This window comes from Capra hircus, chromosome 19 (genome assembly GCF_001704415.2).
Source record: "Capra hircus breed San Clemente chromosome 19, ASM170441v1, whole genome shotgun sequence".
NCBI classification, from domain to species: domain Eukaryota; kingdom Metazoa; phylum Chordata; class Mammalia; order Artiodactyla; family Bovidae; genus Capra; species Capra hircus.
Window position 1 is genome coordinate 32,510,505 of NC_030826.1, and position 20,650 is coordinate 32,531,154.

A 20,650-nucleotide genomic window follows, 5' to 3' on the forward strand; every position below is an offset into this window, starting at 1 on the left:
AATTTGTATTTGGTGAGAGAGGAGGATGGGTGAATGATTGCAATGCCACGGCTGTAGTGAATGCAGAGATGTCATCACAGCACCAAGGACCATCTACCAGGGTTGCCAGGAGACCAGAGAAGGCTGAGTTTTTAGGAGGAGCAGAGTAAATATAAAAGTGAAAGTGAAAGTAGTTCTCAGTCGTGTCTGACTCTGTGTGACCCCATGGACTATAGCCTGCCAGGCTCCTCCATCCATGGAAATCTCCAGGCAAGAATACTCGAGTGGGTAGCCAGTGCCTTCTCCAGGGGTAAATATAAAAGTGTCACAATTCATCACTTTTCCAGCTGTTGATCTGAACATGTACAAGTCAATCTCTTATCAAAAAATAAAGTATTTTGAGTTAAAAGAAACCTTGGTCATACCTCAATTTAGGACAAAAATCCTTTCTAAACCATTGCAAAAAAAAATATTTCTTAAAATAAAAATGTGAAGTAAATATCCCAAGTATTCATCTGAACCTCTAAATAAAAACATATATGTGCATATGGATGTGTGTCCATGTATAAGAAATCCTTACATAAGAAGTTAAGAGAAACCTGATTGGGAGGCATGGAAATATAGCTTCATGATAGATTTTTAATTGTATAGAGAAGTTAAAGTTCTTACGCCAGTTGGGCAATGGCCTTGTCCAAATACAGCTTCATCCTTTCTTGACAACACAGAATAATATCAACTTCCTACTCAATTGAAAGAAAACGAACATTAATGTTTTGATTATTGAACATAATGTTCAAAGTCAACAATGTAACAAAACAGCAATGAGGAAAACCCTGTTACTGGGAGAATTGTGACATAAAATAAGAAAATAATTTGATACCCCCTTATTTACCTATATGCCCCTATGACATTTCTGTCTCAATAGTAGACTGAAATTCATCCTTTACAGGGTTATAGGGAAATTATATTATGGAACAAGTTGGGACATGGGTAAAATTTTAGGAGTTTTATCTTTTATTGCTGGTCTTTAATTAAATCAATGGATCAATTAATCAAATTCTGGTGATGCACAGGTTGAATTGAATGCATGGCTTCTTCTGTACTAAGTACTCTTCCAAGAAAAGCAAATCGGGGAGGGAAAAGGATAGCCTAAAAGGCAGTTCTCTCTGAAAGTGCATGTGACTTTCAAATAACCCAGTTTTATGTTCCAGACAGAGCCCAACCTCCACCCTGGGAGGCCAGCCCTCCCCTCATCCAGCCTCTTGCCCTCAGCCCAGCTCCTATACTGGTATAAAAAGCTGCACTCTCCACACCATCTGCTTGGCCACACACGTGGTACTTTGATGCTGCTAGAATGTATACACTGTTGACATATGTTGTAGCAGAGATTGTTTCAATATTTACTTCCCTTTGAATTTCATATTCACATATCAGAACCCTAAATAGCACCAAGAAGACATTTTTTTTTTCAAGAAGACATTTAAGAAGTGCACATAAGCACTGTTGCCACTTTTTCAAGTGAAAAATGATCACACCATCCTATTGAACAATGAACTCCTGAACACTCTCCTGTGACATAAAACAATACTGTGATAAAAAACCTCAAAAATATTTAGACACCACTAATGGGGATGCCTTTTTTCAAGGTTTTGACAAGTGCAGCCAAGCTGCCCTTCAGAAAAGTTATCCCCAGTTATTAATCTAACAATGAATGAAGGTGAATTTCCTCACCTCGCACACCCAGGGGACACTGTGATTGCTCTCAATCTTTGCTGACATGCAAGCCCCCACATAAAAGCACGCTTGTCCAGATTTGCATTTTAATATTATGACTATGTATTTGTTCGTGATTTGACTTTCTTCTTTTGTGAACCACCTGTTCATGTGCTTGTACACCTTTTCTGTTATGTTTTTATTTATAAATATTCTTATATTTAGAATTCAATCTTTTCCCATTATATGTCATAAGTATAACATATGTGTCATAAAATATTTTTTTACCAGTTTGGTTCTTGCCTTTGTATTTTGCATGTGGTGTTTTTGATACAGACATTTATGATTTCTATGGTGTTAAACTCTTAAAAGTTCCCCCTTTGGGTTTCTGCTTTCATTAATTTGATTTTAAAGTCCTCTTCTCTTCAATGTTAATTATTACTCAACCATATAATCCTCTTATTCTTTCACTGCTTAATTGGTGAACATAAACATATTATGCCTAGAGCTTATTTCGGTGATAAGCCTCCTGCCTGATCCTCTGATACTCTGAATGATTGGAGTAAATGAAAAGCTAAATTCCCACAACATGTGACCAAGTTCCTCCACTCTTACAGGCAGCAAGGATTTCTCACGTGTTCTCATCGTAGGTTGTGCGTGTCTTTGATTTTTAGTACTATTCAGGCTTCATCTTTCTCTCTGGCTTGGTGTGTGTGTGTATAGCTAGTTCACAGAGGTGTTGATAAAGGATCCATGGAATACTGCTTAGAAAACACCACTTAAAACCCCAAATCTCAGTGAGCTTTTATGCTATGTGTACACAATGCACACAGAGGGACTTCCTGGAACTTCAAGTGGAAAAAAACTACATTTAATGAGACTTGCTATGAGATCCTTCAGCAGTATTTTTCACATCTGAATTTAAATAATGTCATATGGTGAACGTCATGGTTGAAGGTAGAAGGCTTTGTGGGGATAGGGAATGCCTGAAACCAAAGACTTTTGGAACCTGTTCCCCAATGCTAATGCCTACTAATCCATACTCATACATGGGCCTCCAGGAAATGCTCCCAATGGAAGCAAATGCAGGTCAAATGCCTTATCCCCTCAACGGCCCATGAAAAGAACATTTACAGAAGATGGTGGACACAGACAGAGGGCAGAAGTATGAGAAGAGCCCAAATGTAATAGCTACCAGATCAATAGCTACCGCCCGACACCCAGGGAAGCAAACAGAGATCATGGCAGGAAACCCAAGAACAGCGTACTAGGAGCCTGGCAAGTGGGCCCATTCCCTCTGGATCCTGAACTTGGGAAGGAACAATAAACCCCATGAATAAAAGGGTCATGGTGACTGCTCTGCATTTCTCAGAGTCTCAGTGATCAGAGTGAATATGTTGTGGCTTAAGATGGAAAGAGAACAAGAAGATGCATCCAGGCATTTGAAGAATGTCAAACAAATCCTACTTTGAGCAGGTGAAACCTTTGCGAGGCATCTCGTTACGGTTCTCCTCTTGGGAGCTATATAGTCTTGGGATGGGGAGAGGGGTTGGGGGATAGAACAGAGACTTCACAGCCTTTGGCTTCCCCTCACCTCAAGCAAAACCCCACCTTGCTGCCTCACACTCCTGGGTCTTGGGTGGGATAGTGGTGAAAGACACTTTTGCATCAGTTAGCCCAGCTCCAAGGCTGGTTTGCAGATGCTGGGACCAAAGGCAAGTTGTAAACTAAGGGAGATAACGCTTACCTCTCTAGGCTGCAGGGTAGATAATTACATGCCTTGCAGGTGAAAAGGTCTCAATAAGGCGTGGACCTTACAACATGACATGGGTCATAGAGCATGATTTAGAATTGATCCTCACGCACAATGTGGCCTCTGCCCTATTCTCAGCTGAGGGACATTGGCCAGGTCACAAGAACCCTGAATGCTGACCCCACACGTGGCTGTATGCTGACTCGGCTACACCCTGAACTGTGGACATACAGTCATTTCTGGGACCTCACTGTTAAACCCAGACCCTGCTTCTAGCGGAATGTCACTCTGTGTATCCACGTTAACTGAGCCTTTTTACGTTTGGGGAAAGTAGGTCATCTAACACACTCTTAACAGACAGAAGAGGTTACTAAAATCAAACTTTAAAAATCAAACTGTAAGTCCAATTGTATCTGGAATCTGGATGATGGCAAATGTCACCTATAGGAGAGGACACTCCATTTCTTTGTGGGGTTGGTTTTGTTTTGGGTTTTATTTTTGTTGTTGGGGGTTTTGTTTTGTGGAATCTTAGTTCGCCAATCAGGAATCAAACCCATGCCCTCTGCAGTGGAAGTATGGCGTCCTAACCACTGGACCACCACGGTTTCTATATACAGTGTTTTGTAATGATGATACTCTCAAATTCTCACGTATCCTTGAGTTTGGGGTGCAGAAGGTGTTTCCTTAGAGATCTGCATTCTCAGTATTTGCTCCTCCATCACTTGAAGTTGACCCATCACCTGGTTAGTTGTGAGGAGGCTGTAGTCCCCCAACCTATTTAGAGGCGGAAATCCTAGATAGGGAAGGCATGTCTTGCTACTGGCGGTGAGAACCCAGCCAGACATTCTTTCCATGCTGGCATCAAGGTTCTGTTCAAAACTGTCTCAGAGCAGAATCCTCCTGGGACACAGTCACAGAACCAGTAACAGGCCCCTCAATAGGAAGGGAAGGCAGAAGGCATCAGGGTCCAAGAACAGTTCATTTTCAGGCTTCATGAATGGGAATGAAAAAATGAGTTATCCACAGACATATGTTTGGCACTTGGGAATGCAGAATGAATGCTTAAAAGAGTATACAAGCTGAAAAACAGAAACGGGGAAGAGTACCAGGTACATAAGAGCTGAAACCTTTCAGGAATGGCACAGACCTTGTGAGAGAGAGCCTAAGAGGTAAGGTCAGAGAATGGAGAACAAAATCATCTTTAGTTGGTGGAAGGTGGAAGAGAGCCTAATGGGAGGACCAGCACCATACATCAGATATAACTATAAGCTTCTGGATGGCAATTTCGCTGCATGTCAAAAGCTCTACAAATGCATGTACCCTTTGATAAATCAATTAGATTTTCAAAAATGTATTCTAAGGAAATAATCAGAAATACATACAGTTATTAATACCGTGCCTGTATGAGGGCAAGGGCCACTTGGAAATCTCTGTACCTTTCCTTCTATTTGGCTGTGAACCTAAAAATGCTTTAAAACATTGTCTTAAAAAGTAGCACTGCCTTTCCAAATCTACATTTAAGAATAAACACCATTGAGCGTGTATCCCACCAAAAAAAGCACTGTTCAAATTCATAGATATAGTATAATTCTAATCTTGAAGATATGTTTGTCTTCAGATTGGATGTCATCTATCTATGCGTGATTAAGAAAAAAACCAAAACACTCTAAAATGAATAGTCATTCCTAACTGAACTTTGAGTGATTATCTTTTCTTTTTTATCTTCTTTATCTATGTTTATATGTATTGCATTTTTCAAATTCCCTCAGGAAATATCTATTACTTTTATAACCTCCCCAAAATATATATTTATAAAAAAATAACACACTCCTACTATATAGCACAGGGAACTATATTCAATATCTTGTAAAAAAAAACACAATAGAAAAGAATATGAAAATGAATATATACATGTGTATATTTTATACACACACACTCAAATATGAATCACTCTGCTGTATACCAGAAGCTAACAAAGTGAAAGTTGCTTAGTCGTATCCGACTCTTTGCAACCCCATGGACTATATAGTACATGGAATTCTCCAGGCCAGAAATACTGGAGTGGGTAGCCTTCCCCTCCTCCAGGGCATCTTCCCAACCCAGAGACTTGAACCCAGGTCTCCCGCATTGCAGGCAGATTCTTTACCAGCTGAGCCACAAGGGAAGCATAAGAATACTGGAATGGGTAGCCTATCCCTTCTCCAGGGGATCTTCTCAACCCAGGAGTCTAACCAGGGTCCTGTGCATTGCAGGTGGATTCTTCACCAACTGAGTTATCAGGGAAGCCCGTTGTAAATCAACTACATTTCAATTTAAAAAATTAAATGTATTTTTTTCTAAATGCTATAAATATCTGATACTACAACTCCCTACTTAAAAGTGTCTTTATGTAACATCATTTTTGTTTCTATACATTAAATGGTAAACGCACATTTGCAACTAAGTTTCTTGTTATTGAAGGATTTGCCCCATATTTACCGTCAGCAGCTCTTTTTCCACTTCATCATGAACTAGATCAATTCCCATTCTCTTCTCTCGATGAAACAGACATTCTCGGGCTACCTACAGACACAGAAATAATGGGAAACACTAATACAAACTGACTAAAATCAGTGACTAGCACCTCTAATAACCTTTATTGACAAGTCAATAAAGACTCCCAATACCAACTTTTCGAGCCATTTTGTTGGAAACCAAACAAGAAACTCACTGTGACAACTAAATGAATCCCTACTGCTAGTGAAAAGGTAAAGAGTTTGAAAAATTACTGATTTGGAAAGTTGACAAAATGAAGCAGATGGTGTCCTACTTAATCCGCACAGATCATGTGAGAAAATTATTTGGAGAGATTATTCTAGAGAATAGTTCCTTCTAGTTATAGTTCACTATAACCCAAATCATAGTCTTCAAGATATTATTTCTAAATATTTTCTACTGAGAAGTGAGAGGAATAAACAAGTGAGTATTTAAAGACACCAAAACATTTGTGTAGCCAAAAATCCAGGTGATTATTAAGTACCATTTATTGCTTTCCTAATTATAAAAATAATACAAATCCTTAATCATTAAATTTAAAACAAGAGAGAAGTTGAAAATTTTATTCATACTCTTATCACAATTGTGTTTGTTTTTAACAAAACAGAAGTTATAATGCCCTCATAATTTTACATTTTAGGATTGATATTAAATAGTAGACCTGAAATAGTCTTTGAGACAAAGTATGTTAATGACTTCAATAGAAAATAGCTTAGGTAGCCAACAACTAAATTATGTATGACAGAACATTATGTGTTAAAATACTGTTTTTCAAAGAGTATTTCATGATGTGGGATGACTGTATAGTGTTAAAATTTTTTAAAGCATAAAACATAATAGTATGTACACCATGCTAAGTCACTTCAGTCATGCCCAACTCTGTGCGACCCCATAGACAGCAGCCCACCAGGCTCCCCTGTCCCTGGGATTCTCCAGGCAAGAACACTGGAGTGGGTTGCCATTTCCTTCTCCAATGGATGAAAGAGAAAAGTGAAAGTGAAGTCGCTCAGTCTGGATATAATATCATTGAACAAAATCTTGGAGTGAATCTCTAATTTTTTAATAGCACAATGTATACTTACTAGAAGATTAATTAATGGATTGAAGGAAACTCTTATTTCAATGTGTATTACAAAATTGCTTTCCAGCAAGTTTCTACTCATCCATACTAACAATATACAGAGTATCTGTCTTCTGCATTTTTGCTGACCCTATACATTATCAGTTTTCATTTTTGCAAATTTGAATGAGCCTAAGAAGTTTACTTCATGCCTTAGCTTGCATTTGTTTCAGCTTGCATGTTTATCATTGAGTTTTAATATTTTTTCTTACATACAGTGGACCATCGGTATATCCTCTTTTGAGATGTATCTGTCATGTGACTAATTCTCATTTTAATTAGGGTCTTCTGCTACTGTGCTGGTTGTAAATGTTTAAACACACAAGATTTCTGAACCAAAAAAACTGCAGAAAAGAAATTTAAATTATACCCATCTTATGGGAATCAGTCATCACCGAAAGGAATGGTAAGGGAAGAAATTTAATCTCCTCTGGAATTAAGTAAAAGTGGCTACCATTTTAAGGGTTCATTAAAGTGGGAGTGGTGAGGGATGTAAAACAGACCAGAAATCCTCAAAATGATCCAGAGCTCAGAGAAAGTACAGAAGGACTTCTGATCCCCAAAAAGCAATTCAGGATAAGTTCATTTAAAACAATCTCGTTAGTGTCCTATAGACCTTTCTCAGCGTTTCTGTGGTTCTGTGTATTTGTGTGCACTTGTGTTCAGGGGGGAGGAGGCACAGTGAGAAGTTACAGTGTGAGGGGCAGGTCTCCAGCAAACGCTCCAACCCACTAGACTTCCAGCTCCTCAACACTCTAATCTCTTCTACTACAGATGCCATAAAATAAGACCTCCTGGAAATGCTTATCACTTGGAAAATGAGTTACACAAACATGGAGTAAAATGGTGTTAGCCACACACATACAACTTCTCAAATAATTTGCCATCTGCACATCTTCAAAGACAGAATGTTTTCTGTCAATGGTAGTGGATAGAATGGGGTCAGGGTAAGCGGCAGGGGGTGGGGGGGAAGGGGAGCAACATACACTCAGAGAGTTAGTGGCAACTGGATCTCCACTCAGAAGCCTAATCAGAGGCCAGTAGCCAGATGAAAGGCTGCCTCCAAGACCACAACTGGCTCAACCTTCATCCCATTTCTCTATTTAATCAAACTCATTCCATCTCCTAAGGTCGTCTCATTTGATCATTTCACTGTGCCCCAAAGTGGAACCACCACATGCACACAGAAGGCGTTTCATGACATAGAATAAAAGAACAGGTTATCTTTTTCCTTTCAAACAACGTTTACGTTAGACCAGGGACAGCAATGACCAAGCAGCCTATTTAAGAGATGGGAAAATGGCATTTTCACTATAAAATACTGTGTGTCCTAAGAATGTCGCTTTTTCATACTGTTCATGGGGTTCTCACGGCAAGAATACTGAAGTGGTTTGCCATTCCCTTCTCCAGTGGACCACATTCTGTCAGAACTCTCCACCATGAATGGTGGGAGAGCTGGATTACATGTATGTATGGATGGATGTGAGATACAGTAATGTATGGATGTGAGAGTTGGACTATAAAGAAAGCTGAGCACCAAAGAATTGATGCTTTGAAACTGTGGTGTTGGAGAAGGCTCTTGAGAGTCCCTTGGATGGCAAGGAGATCAAACCAGTCAATCCTAAAGGAAATCAGTCCTGAATATTCATTGGAAGGACTGATGCTGAAGCTGAAATATTTTGGCCAATACTTTGGCCACCTGTTGCGAAGAACTGACTCATTGGAAAAGACCCTGATGCTGGAAAGATTGAAGCGGGGAGGAGAAGAGGATGACAGAGGATGAGATGGTTGGATGGCATCACCGACTCAGTGGACTTGTGTTTGAACAAGCTCCGGGAGTTGGTGATGGACAAGGAAGCCTAGCATGCTGCAGTCCGTGCAGTCACAAAGAGCTGGACACAACTGAGCGACTGAACTGAAGAATGTTGCTTTAATTAGCCTGTGTGCAGAATTTTTTCCTTTTTTTTTCTGGCTGTGCCACTGGGCCTGCAGGAGATCTTTGTTCTCTAACCATGGATTTTACCAGTGACCTCAGCAGTGAAAACACAGAGTCCTAACTACTGGACCACCAGAGAATTCCCAAATTCTTTCTACTTAAACGGCTGTTCTGAAAAATGTGTGAAAAATAGCAGTGGTTTTATCATCAATGAAACCTGTTACAGATATATTGATAGGGGCTTGGCACCTACAGGTTAAGTGGAATATACTGCAATAGATAAATGATCTTGACAATTCAATGACTGGGTTATAATCCTGTTAATAAAGTCTTATATTTACCTGAAGAGGGGCTTCTGTCTCCATCAAAGCCCTCTCCAATCTTTTCTTAATGTCAGTTAGTTCATTTGTCTCTCCAATCATTGTATCCAACTCATGAATGATTTCAGATTTCCAAAACCCTATGTCGTTGACTCGTTCTCCCAAATTTTGGGTGGAGTCTGCCTGGGTTTTTCTTGTTTGCTGGTATTTGTCTTGAATCAAGCGAGATGTGTCCACCCTTAGCCTCTCTGAATTGTGTCGGGAAGTGTTGGACTCTTGAAAGTTGGTTAGGTTGGACCTGTACCAATCGTCAGGCGTATACCTGGTGAAGAGGGTGGTTCTGTTGGAAACAAAAGGTAGCATGGTGCTCTCGGACACCCTCTGAGATCTGGTGCAGTACGGGTCCAAGGTTGGCCAGTTGGAGGCTGCTTTGTAGTATGTGCTTGGTCTCCAAGGCAGGCTCAGGCTATGGGTCAAATTGTAGTGGGGGAAGCGATCCCTGTAGCTTGAAGCCATGCTACTGACGGCTGGTAGGAAGTTGGCTGGTGTTGGTCTAGGGTGGGCATAAGTTGCCGTTAAGGTAGAACCTAGAAGCTCCATGATGCTCAAACACTATTTGTAAAATCTCTCCTGTTTAAAAGAGGTCAGGGGGAGGCAAAAATAGATAGTCACATAAACTAACTTAGGCAAAAACTTACACATAAAAGGTCACATCTGGCTTAATATACATAGCAGTGATAACGCATTAGATATTCCTTTTAATTTGATGTCCACCTTCACTAGTGATAACATACCCCAATTTTTTTTATCTCTGTATCTCTAGACTGTATTCAAATCACATTTTTTGTAGACTGGCCATTTGAGTTTTTGAAATATTTGTTTTAATTATGAGAAGTAACATTGTCTTGTAACAAGTTCAAATCAAGAGCCTGAACCATGCTTTTTAACAGGTTGGGTTCAAATCTTGGCTGAGCTCTTTACTAGCTGTGACACGTTGTACAAATGATTTAACCTCTCAGCGCCTCATCTCTAAACTGGAAATAATAATAGCAATCACTACTTTGGATTGCTATAAGCAATATTAGCAGCAAGGGGTTGCTTAGTATTCCCCTGCCCCAGGCCCCATCGAGCTTTCTAAATAAACATGCAGTCAGAGTAGCAATGGCAAGTACGCAAACACAGTTCAAGGAGGTACCCTGATACCCTTTTCCTGGCAACTTGCCACCTCCAACATACACAGACATGTAACTCAGCCCCTGCAGGGCTATGAGGATTGAGGAGGACGAGGCTGAGTGTTTGGAATACTTAGCACAGTTCCGGGCACAAAGTAAATGCTCAATAAATGTTAACTTTAAAAATTACTAGTGTAGAGGAATAAACAAAGTAAAAGATGAATATCCATTCTTTCCCATCAAAAAACTACTCCTCAGAAGTATACATTTTGAATAGTTAATTAATAGTTTTATCTTTCCAGATTTCTTTTCCTATACTAACAGATAGACTATTTTAAAATCTATACACATTTCCCTAACATACATACGCATAGGGCTTTTTAATACAAAAACTGAATTATCATAATCATTATATGTATCATTCCAATAATATGCATTTTTAAAAATAAACGTATTTTGGATCTCTCTCCTTATTAAAACATATAGATGCACTCCATCCTTTTGGGAGGCTTCCCAGGGGGTACCAGTGGTAAAGAACCCATCTGCCAATGCAGGAGATGTAAGAGACACAGGTTCGATCCTTAGATTGAAAAGATCCCCTGGAGGAGGGCATGGCAGTGCACTCCAGTATTCTTGCCTGGAGGATCCCATGGTCAGAGGAACCTGGAGGGCTACAGTCCATAGGGTCGCAAAGAGTAGGACACAACTGAAGCAACTTAGCACAACCTTTTTACCAGCTGAAAAGTAGTCTATTGTCTAGAATTTGAGGTCACTGTCAGTCCACAAAGCCAAGGATGCCATAGATTATTGCATACATTTCAGCATCTAAATGTTATTCTACTTGGGGGTTAATGTCTATGGACTCATTTACTGAAAATAAAAAATAATATCAGATCCAATTTTGTAGTCTGCTCAAAAAAAAAAAAAAAACCAGACAAACAACAAAAACAAGTTCAACAATTCTTTAAATAGCTGTTTTGATACCATTGGTACCCAAACCACAAAATGATCTATTTGTCGAACTGTAGCTAAATCAAAATCCACTGAGACCACATGTGATGAAACAGCTGCCTGCCGCCACAGGTGGTGTCCCCCATGACACTAGCTCCCTGACTATTTCCTACTTCTCCCCTCCCTCAGCCCCCAAATGCCTTACACTGGCCAAGCTTAGGTTACAACAGAAAAAACAAAAGCCTTAACAACCACTTTCCATTGTGAATCTCTGAAACCCACTGCTTTTTGAAAAAGCAAATTCAAAGTAACTTGAGACCGTAGGGTCCTCATGGCTACCTTTAGTTTCAACCTCTTTCTCAAGCCCCATACAGAAATAAATTGGTCAGTTTTCTTTGAGCCAGAAGCTTCAAGACTAGACTACTCTTGATTGGCTTTTTTTAATTACTGACAACAATGAATCTGAAAGTTAATGTCAAACTTGGTTCTTCAGCCATGGCATTCCAGGTGTAGAATTACTACATGTATTTAATCAACACCTATGATGTTGCATCTTAAGGCATTCCAATCCATGTTTGTCAAATATTGAACCATGAGTCATCCACTCCAAAGGGTGGTATGTGAAAGGCTGAGGTTCACAAGCCAGAGAAGACCTATGAATCAAGAAAATCAATACGGCTTATAAAAGCATCCAGTAATATTTTTAAATTAGAGATGGGATATAATTTAAAACCTGGAATCTGAAGTATAAACTCAGTTGTTTAAAAAGTTCCCAGATATAGAGCTCCTCACATATGGCAGCAAGTTTCACATGAGAGACAATATTCTCTATCCCATACTCCAATATTCTATACTCTAACTCCAGTAGGCCATGTTATCAGTCATGACTGTGCTCAGTTGCTCAGTCGTGTCTGACTTTTTGTGACCCCATGAACTGTGGCCTGACAGGCTCCTCTGCCCATGGAATTTTCCAGGCAAGAATACTGGTGTGGGTTGCTATTTCCTATTCCAGGGGATATTCCTGACTCCAGAGCTCGAACCCATGACTCTTGTGTCTCCCGCATTGACAGGTGGATTCTTTACCACTCTACCACCTGGGAAACCCTATAAGTCATTTGCTGCTGCTGCTGCTGCTGCTAAGTCGCTTCAGTTGTGTCTGACTCTGCGACCCCACAGACAGCAGCCCGCCAGGCTCCCCGTCCCTGGGATTCTCCAGGCAAGAATACTGGAGGGAGTTGCCATATCCTTCTCCAATGCATGAAAGTGAAAAGCAAAAGTGAAGTTGCTCAGTCGTGTCGGACTCTTAGTGACCCCATGGACTGCAGCCCACCAGGCTCCTCCATCCATGGGATTTTCCAGGCAAGAATACTGGAGTGGGGTGCCATTGCCTTCTCTGAAAAGAGGATTATTCAGTCTTAAAAAGGAATAAAGTATGATCCATGCAATGACATGCATGAACCTTTAAAACATTATGCTTATTGTAAGAAGCCAGACACAAACAAACAAACAAACACCACATACTGTATGATTCCATTTATATCAAATGCCCAGAAAAGACAAACCTATTGAAACAGAAAGTATAGGTTAGTTTTTGCCAGGGGGCTGGGAAGAGAGATTCGAATAGGGAGTGACTATTAAACAGATACAGGTTTTTTGGAAGGTGATAAAAATGTTCAGGAATTAGATAGTTGCAACAGCTATATAATCTTATGAATATACTAATAAAACCTATGAAATTGTACACTTTAAAAGGATCAATTTTATGGTATGTGAATCTCAATTTTAAAATGCAAAAAAATAAAGTTAAAAAGATCTTTCCCCATTTCCGTGCATTAATATCATACATGAATCCACATACCTTGCCAATAGTTTCAGTGAGGTGGTGTGTACATATCTGAAGTCTGCTAACCCAATGTTGTCGCAAGACAACAGCACGGTAATTTTTTTCCCCACACTGGCCAAGAAAATTAAGAATGTCATGGCCCCTAAAATACTTAACTCAAAATAGATTTCTGCCTTCAACCAGGATAGAGCAATAAAAAGTAGACTTGGCCTCTTCCAACTAAAAAACCAGACAAAATATATGCAGCAACTGTTCTCAGGCAGCATAGGACTCCAATCCCTGAGAGAAGAGAAACAAATACGGTGAGCCCTCTGATCACCTGGAGGCAATTTCCAGACCATGGGGAAAACAGATGAAAACCAAACACAGCCTGGAAGTTCTGACCTCAATTTGTGAGTTTAGGAAGAGGTCAGAATTTGGAAAAGTCTGAGACAGCTGAAGTTGTGATGCAGGATTCTGGAATAAAATGATTTATGCAGAAACAGAGCTCCATAAATCTCTGCAGGGTCCACTTGAGTCTTTGTTGAGTAATAGACTGTACAGACATCAAGAGACATTCCACAGACCTTAGCAAAGAACGATGGCGGTGTTGTTACCTGAACAATTCCTAGAGCCAGAGAAAGCACAGAGACATTTTGAACCCAGACCAGCTGGAGTAGAGACCTATTAGTGATCACCTGGAGCATTCGGTGGAGACCCCAGAGAGGTCACACATTAGAATGGGACTGACCGAGCTCTAGAATGAAGGTACTAAAGACTCTAGCAAAGCTTGAATACAGTCCTCAAAGAACAGAAGCTAACCCACAAGTAAAGTGCCTGACAACAACAAGATGCTGAAACATATAATATCACAATGTCCAGCACCCAATCAAAAACATCCAGACATGCCAAGAAGCAGAAAAATGTGACCCATAAATAGGAGAAAAATCAGTCAACAGAAGCAGGCATGAGAATGGAGGAGATGTGATGGAGATAGAAAACTATGTACGAGTATTTAAAGAAAGACGAGAACGTAATAGAGATATGGAAGACTTAAAACAGAACCAAATGAAACTTTAAGGATAATGTGAAACAGACCACCAGTCCAGGTTTGACACGTGAGACAGGGTGCTCAGGGCTGGTGCACTGGGATGACCCAGAGGGATGGGATGGGGAGGGAGGTGGGGGGTGGGGGGTTCAGGATGGGGAACACATGTCCACCTGTGGCTGATTCATGTCAATGTATGACAAAAACCACTACAATACTGTAAAGTAATTAGCATCCAATTAAAGTAAATAAAATTTTTTAAAAAGAAACTTTAAGGATAAAACATACAATATATATTTTTACAATTTCACTGGATTGGGTTAATTGAAGAATAGACACCAGAGAAGCAAAGATTAGTGAGCTTAAATCTAACCAAACCAAATCACAGAGTTTTTTAATTAACTGAAAAAAATGAAAAGGGGCTCAGTAAACTACAGTATAATACCAAGTGGTCTAACATCATGTACTCAGAATGTCATATTAGGAGGAGAGGAGGCAAAATATCTAAAGAAATAATGGCAGCAAATTTCCCAAATTTGGTGAAAACTATGAACCCCTAGGTCTAAGGAGCTCCACACTCTCCAAGAGGATAAGTACAAGCCTGTGTGCGTGCACACACACCACCACTACGATCACCTCCTCAAGGCTCATCTTAATAAAAGTGCTGAAAGTCCACAAGAAAGAGAAAAATTTTAAATCAGAGGAAAAAACACGTTAGGTAGGCAAGAAAAAAAATAAGTGAAGAATTCTTCTCAGAAGCTCTGCAAGCCAGAAGACCATCAACCAACCTCTTTAAAGGACTGGAAGAAACTGTAATCCTAGAATTCTATTCCAGTGAAAGTATCCTTCAAAGATGAAGTTGAAAATAAAAGTTTTTTTTAATAAAAGAGCAAAAGCCAAGAAAATTCAGCAGCAGCAGAACTGCAGTAAGAGACTTGGTAAAGGAAATTCTTCAGGCAAAAGGAGATTATACCAGATGGAAACTTGAATCTGCCCAAAGGAATGAAGTGTCAGAAATGTTAAGTATGTGTGCTAATAGAAAAAAAAAAAAAAAAACCCTTTTCTAACTTTTAAATTTCTTTAGAAGATGGTTGTTTAAAGCAAAAATAATAAAAAACGTACTGTGAAGTTTATTATAAAAAAACAAAAGTTGTATGATAACAAGAGCACAAATGATGGGAGAGCTGAAATGGAAAAGTACTACTGTAAGGTCTTATGATTAAATGGAACAATGTTATTTAAACGTATACTGCAATAAGTCAAAAATGCATACTGTAAACTTTAGAGCAGCAGTTCTCAAAACATGATCCAGGAAACCATAGGTTTGCCTCAGACCTCCTCTGGGGTGACAAGGTCAAAATTATTTTTATAGAAAACACCCAGATGCAATTTGCCTTTTTCATTCTTGTTCTCACAAACGTACACTAGAGGTTTCCTGAGGTGACATTATATGTGCTCTCACGACAGACAATACAGAAATAGATACGAGCGCCAGATAAGAGAAATTTTAGAACTTTACCAAAAATGTAAAACACCACCACTCTTCTCACTCAATTTGTTTCAGAAAACATGGTTTTTCAATGGAAAGTGTTATTTATGCTACTAAGAGACTTTCGTCGTTATTTTTTAAAGAGTTAGTATTTTTAATTTCTCAATTGTAATTTCTAATAAGTATCAACAGTGTAATTAAAGCTCTACAGGATATGTTCTCTCTGACCATATCAGAGTTAAACTAGAAATCAATAGTAGAAAGGTATTTGGAAAATCTTCAGAAAGTAGGAAACTAAACAACACACTTCTAAATACCCTTTGGGTCAATGAAGAAATCACACAGGAAATTAGAAAATATTTTGAACTGAATGAGAATAAAAAACAGACCATATCCAATTTATGAAATGCAGCTAAGTGTATTTTGAGTGAGGCTTTTAGCTTTTAACGCTTATACTAGAAAATAATGAGCTAAAATCAATGATCTACACTTTCATCGTAATGGCTAGCAAAAAAAAAAAAAGAAAGAAAGAAAGCAAAGTAAACCCAAAGTAGAAGTAATAAAAAGTCAATGAAATAGAAAATGAACAAATTTTTGGAAAGCAATGAAATCTTAACAGTAAAATTGATAAACCTCTTGCAAGACTGATCCAGATTTTAAAAAGGAGAAGACAAAGTACTACCAGAAATGAAAGAGGGAATACTACGAAAGACCTTGCAAACATTAGAAGTTAATAAGGTGCTATTACTAACAACCTATGCCAAGGAATTTGACAACAGAGAGGAAACAGGCACAAGTCTTTAAAAACACAACCAACCAAAATTAACTGGAAGAAAAAGGTAACCTGAATAGCTGTATAGGAATTAAAGAAATTGAATATGTAACCTAAAATCTTTCTTCAAAAAAAACTCCAGGCCCAGATGGGTCCAATGATAAATTTTAACCAAGTTTTAAGGAATAATATCAGTTTTTAAAAGCCCATCACTTACTTGGGTGATATGCCTTTCACAATATTTAAATTATTTTCTAAATTCTAACTCACCCTCTTCCCAAGAGGCCATGAGCAGCACATACTAAGATCATTAACTGATGCTATAAATATCTCATATTTGCAAGCAAACTAAACAAATTCTTTGGGAAGATGACTGAAAATAGCTGTGGAAAAATTCATCCCCTAAATCATGCAATTGTTTTTTATTTTTTGCTTTTAGTCATGACCAAAAGGCATTTTAAGAAATAAGACCTGTTACAAAGTCAAATACAGTATTTGACTGTATTCATTGAAGGTGGGGTCAATAGTTATTTACATACTGGAAAAATGCTATAGTAGTCTTCTATAAATATTAACATGCTAAAATATAATTAATCACACAGAGATTGTAAATCCGGGAAAGCTCTATTTAAAACCCAAAAAGTGGCCTCAAGTTGGAGAAAAACATTAGCACATTTAGGCAAGGCTTTAAGATCATAAATACTTTAATGTATAAAAACGTATAAATTATAGTCTACAGAAGGCATGGCAAGGACAGAAAGTTTCCATGAATTGTTTCACACCTTGTCTCAAATCAGTGGCCAGCACAGGCTTGAAAGAATCACACAAAACCTCTGTTCCTTTGGCCATATGTATTTAATTACAATTTCAAGCGAAACAGAAATAAAACACTGCCCTTAACACATTAATAAGGACCAGACTTGAAGAAATTATATCATATTTCAATGTTTAAGTAATTTCTCCCTATGCATATATTAAATAAGAATGCAGGAAAAGTTTAGTAACTCTTTCTTCTAAAATAAAAGCTTGATAAAAAACTCTTCATTGCTCGTGAGAGTATAAATCACTACACATTGAAAAACTACATATGGGGCAGTATCTATTAAAGTGGAAAATGCACATTCTCTAAAAACCAAAATTCAATGTATTTTATATATACACACACAAATACAAAAACCCAAGTTTGTATACAATTCGAATGTACAAGAATATGCTTCTAGTAGTTTTTAAAAGGGAAGAGCCTGAAAGTCCATCGACAAGAGTACACATGCATAATTTGTGGTAAATTCATGCCAGAGTTATCACACAACAGTTAAAAGCAATGACCTAGAGCAGGCATAGAATGATATTATTATGTAACTGTTCAAAAGGACGCTATATATTGGTTTCTGGATAAATACCTAAGGAGTAAAAGTATAAAAATATGCAGAGTATAAATAAACATTATATTCTGGTAGGTTGGGAAGGAGAAAAAGGACCTGAAATTCCCAAGGGACACATATGCGGCCTCTTCCCTGTCTATAACAGCTGTTTGGTTTTTTGTTTTATTTTTTTAAACAAGGCATACATGCATGCTTGAACACTTTATTTTGTGAAATATTTTCTTTTAAAAAGAAAAAGATTTTATCAAAACATTTGGCCTATAAGTCAAACAGTTTGCTTGCTTTTTTCACAATAGCCAAATGAGTAATTTTACCCATTTCTAAAATGTTTATTTACCTACACCTACACAAGAATCCAGGGAGAAAAAAGGGACTTGGTGTAAACTGTCAAAATACAAGTGAGCACGTCATAGCCAGAGCTAAACAGAAAAGGCCATGAACAGTGAGCAACTGCCATGATCTGAATTTCAGCACCTCTTTGACAGGCCAGGTGACTGCTTGTCCAGCCCTCCCCTTGGCTGCATTCTGAAGACCTGGGTAAGGAATCCGGGAGAAGAAGGACCAAGGTTGGGCACCTGATATTATACTTAGGGCCTGAGGTTCTGACGCCCCCTTCCTGGTTCTGCATTTAGAAATAACTTCTCAATCCTTGAAAAGCATCAGAAATATGCATTAGGAAGGCTTGGGGGACTGGGTAAGGGTGCCTATGGGTTTGTATAGTTTTTATTTGGAAGGGTGGGAGAAGAGAAGTGAAGATGGACGGGGAGGTGAGAATTCCAGGGTTTCCAAGACCTCACCCCGAATTCGGACGCCAGACGTTGGAGTCCGAATGGGGCAGGGGCGCTGTAGGGGTCGTCCCAGCGGCAGTCAGGAGCCCACGGGACCACTCACCTGTCAGGGGTGCCAGGCGAGGGGCAGGGAGGCGGGCGGTGAGCGGGAGGGGTCGCAGTGGGAGGGGTCGCAGCCCCACCACCTACAACCCGCTGAGGCTCGGAGGACCGGCCTGCCCTGGCCCCGCCTATCCCGCCTGTGACGTCAGCGCACACGGACCACTCAACGGCCGCCGCTGCGGGCACGCCGAGGCAGCCGATTGGCCGGTGGAGAGAGAGAGGCGGGTGGTGGGAGCTGGAGGGAGGAGGCAAACCCAGCGGGCTGGTGATGGTTGCCATGGACGCTCTGACGCATAGTAACCGCGGCTCCAGGGAGACCTCGAGGCGGGAGGGGTGAAGGGGTGAGGGATTCCCCGCCAGATGTTGGTGGTCCATTCTAGGAATGCTGACAGGCACCTACATTTCCACCTGCTTCGCTCCATGAAGGGATTATCCAGCGAGCTTTCCGCACTTCCTCACTCTCAGGAAATGATTTGGAGCTTCTGTAAACAGGAGTCCTCGCTGTTTGGATAGGTCTGGGCCACGTGTCTTACCTACATCAGTGTTCATCCATGCACCTTCCATTACATGCTCAAGCTTGGAAAAATTCATTGACTTAGGCAAGGACAAACCAAGTCTAGGCTCCCAGACCCTTACCAACGCCCTGCCAGCATCATCCTATTTTCCCATATTCAGTTCAGTTCAGTTCAGTTCAGTTCAGTCGCTCAGCCGTGTCCGACTCTTTGCGAAATATCAATAACCTCAGATATGCAGATGACACCACCCTTATGGCAGAAAGTGAAGAGGAGCTAAAAAGCCTCTTGATGAAAGTAAAAGAGAGTGAAAAAGTTGGCTTAAAGCTCAACATTCAGAAAACGAAGATCATGGCATCCGGTCCCATCACTCCATGGGAAATAGATGGAGAAACAGTGGAAACAGTGTCAGATTTTATTTTGTTGGGCTCCAAAATCACTGCAGATGGTGACTGCAGCCATGAAATTAAAAGCCACTTACTCCTTGGAAGAAAAGTTATGACCAACCTAGATAGCATATTCAAAAGCAGAGACATTACTTTGCAGCCTAAGGTCCGTCTAGTCAAGGCTATGGTTTTTCCAGTAGTCATGTATGGATGTGAGAGTTGGACTGTGAAGAAGGCTGAGCGCTGAAGAATTGATGCTTTTGAACTGTGGTGTTGGAGAAGACTCTTGAGAGTCCCTTGGACTGCAAGGAGATCCAACCAGTCCATTCTAAAGGAGATCAACCCTGGGATTTCTTTGGAAGGAATGATGCTAAAGCTGAAACTCCAGTACTTTGGCTACCTCGTGGGAAGAGTTGACTCATTGGAAAAGACTGTGATGCTGGGAGGGATTGGGGGCAGGAGAAGAAGGGGACGACAGAGGATGAGATGGCTGGATGGCATCACTGACTCGATGGACGTGAGTCTGAGTGAACTCCAGGAGTTGGTGATGGACAGGGAGGCCTGGCGTGCTGCAATTCATGGGGTCACAAAGAGTCGGACAAGACTGAGCAACTGAACTGAACTGAACTGACTGAACCGCAGAACGCCAGGCCTCCCTGTCCATCACCAACTCCTGGAGTACACCCAAACCCATGTCTATTGAGTCAGTGATGCCATCCAACCACCTCATCCCCTGCCGTCTCCTTCTCCTCCTGCCCTCAATCTTTCCCAGCATCAGGGTCTTTTCCTTCCCATATTCCTTACCAGCAACTCTTCCTATATCTGGCATAAAAAAAAAAAATTACCCTGAGCTACCCTTTTCACTGGGCT

General features: G+C 40.0%; 1 protein-coding gene across 1 annotated transcript in view; it reads right to left on the bottom strand.

The window, feature by feature from the left end:
* Positions 1 to 18,994, bottom strand: part of TEKT3 (tektin 3) — a 34,298-nt gene extending 15,304 nt beyond the window's left edge. Inside the window, exons 1-4 of the mRNA XM_005693589.3 lie at positions 18,884 to 18,994; positions 9,378 to 9,986; positions 5,924 to 6,007; positions 649 to 719 (exon numbers count right to left, since the gene is read on the bottom strand). Of these exons, the coding sequence (XP_005693646.1) occupies positions 649 to 719; positions 5,924 to 6,007; positions 9,378 to 9,956 (734 nt within the window). The 5' untranslated portion in view covers positions 9,957 to 9,986; positions 18,884 to 18,994. The remainder of the gene's footprint in view (positions 1 to 648; positions 720 to 5,923; positions 6,008 to 9,377; positions 9,987 to 18,883) is intronic.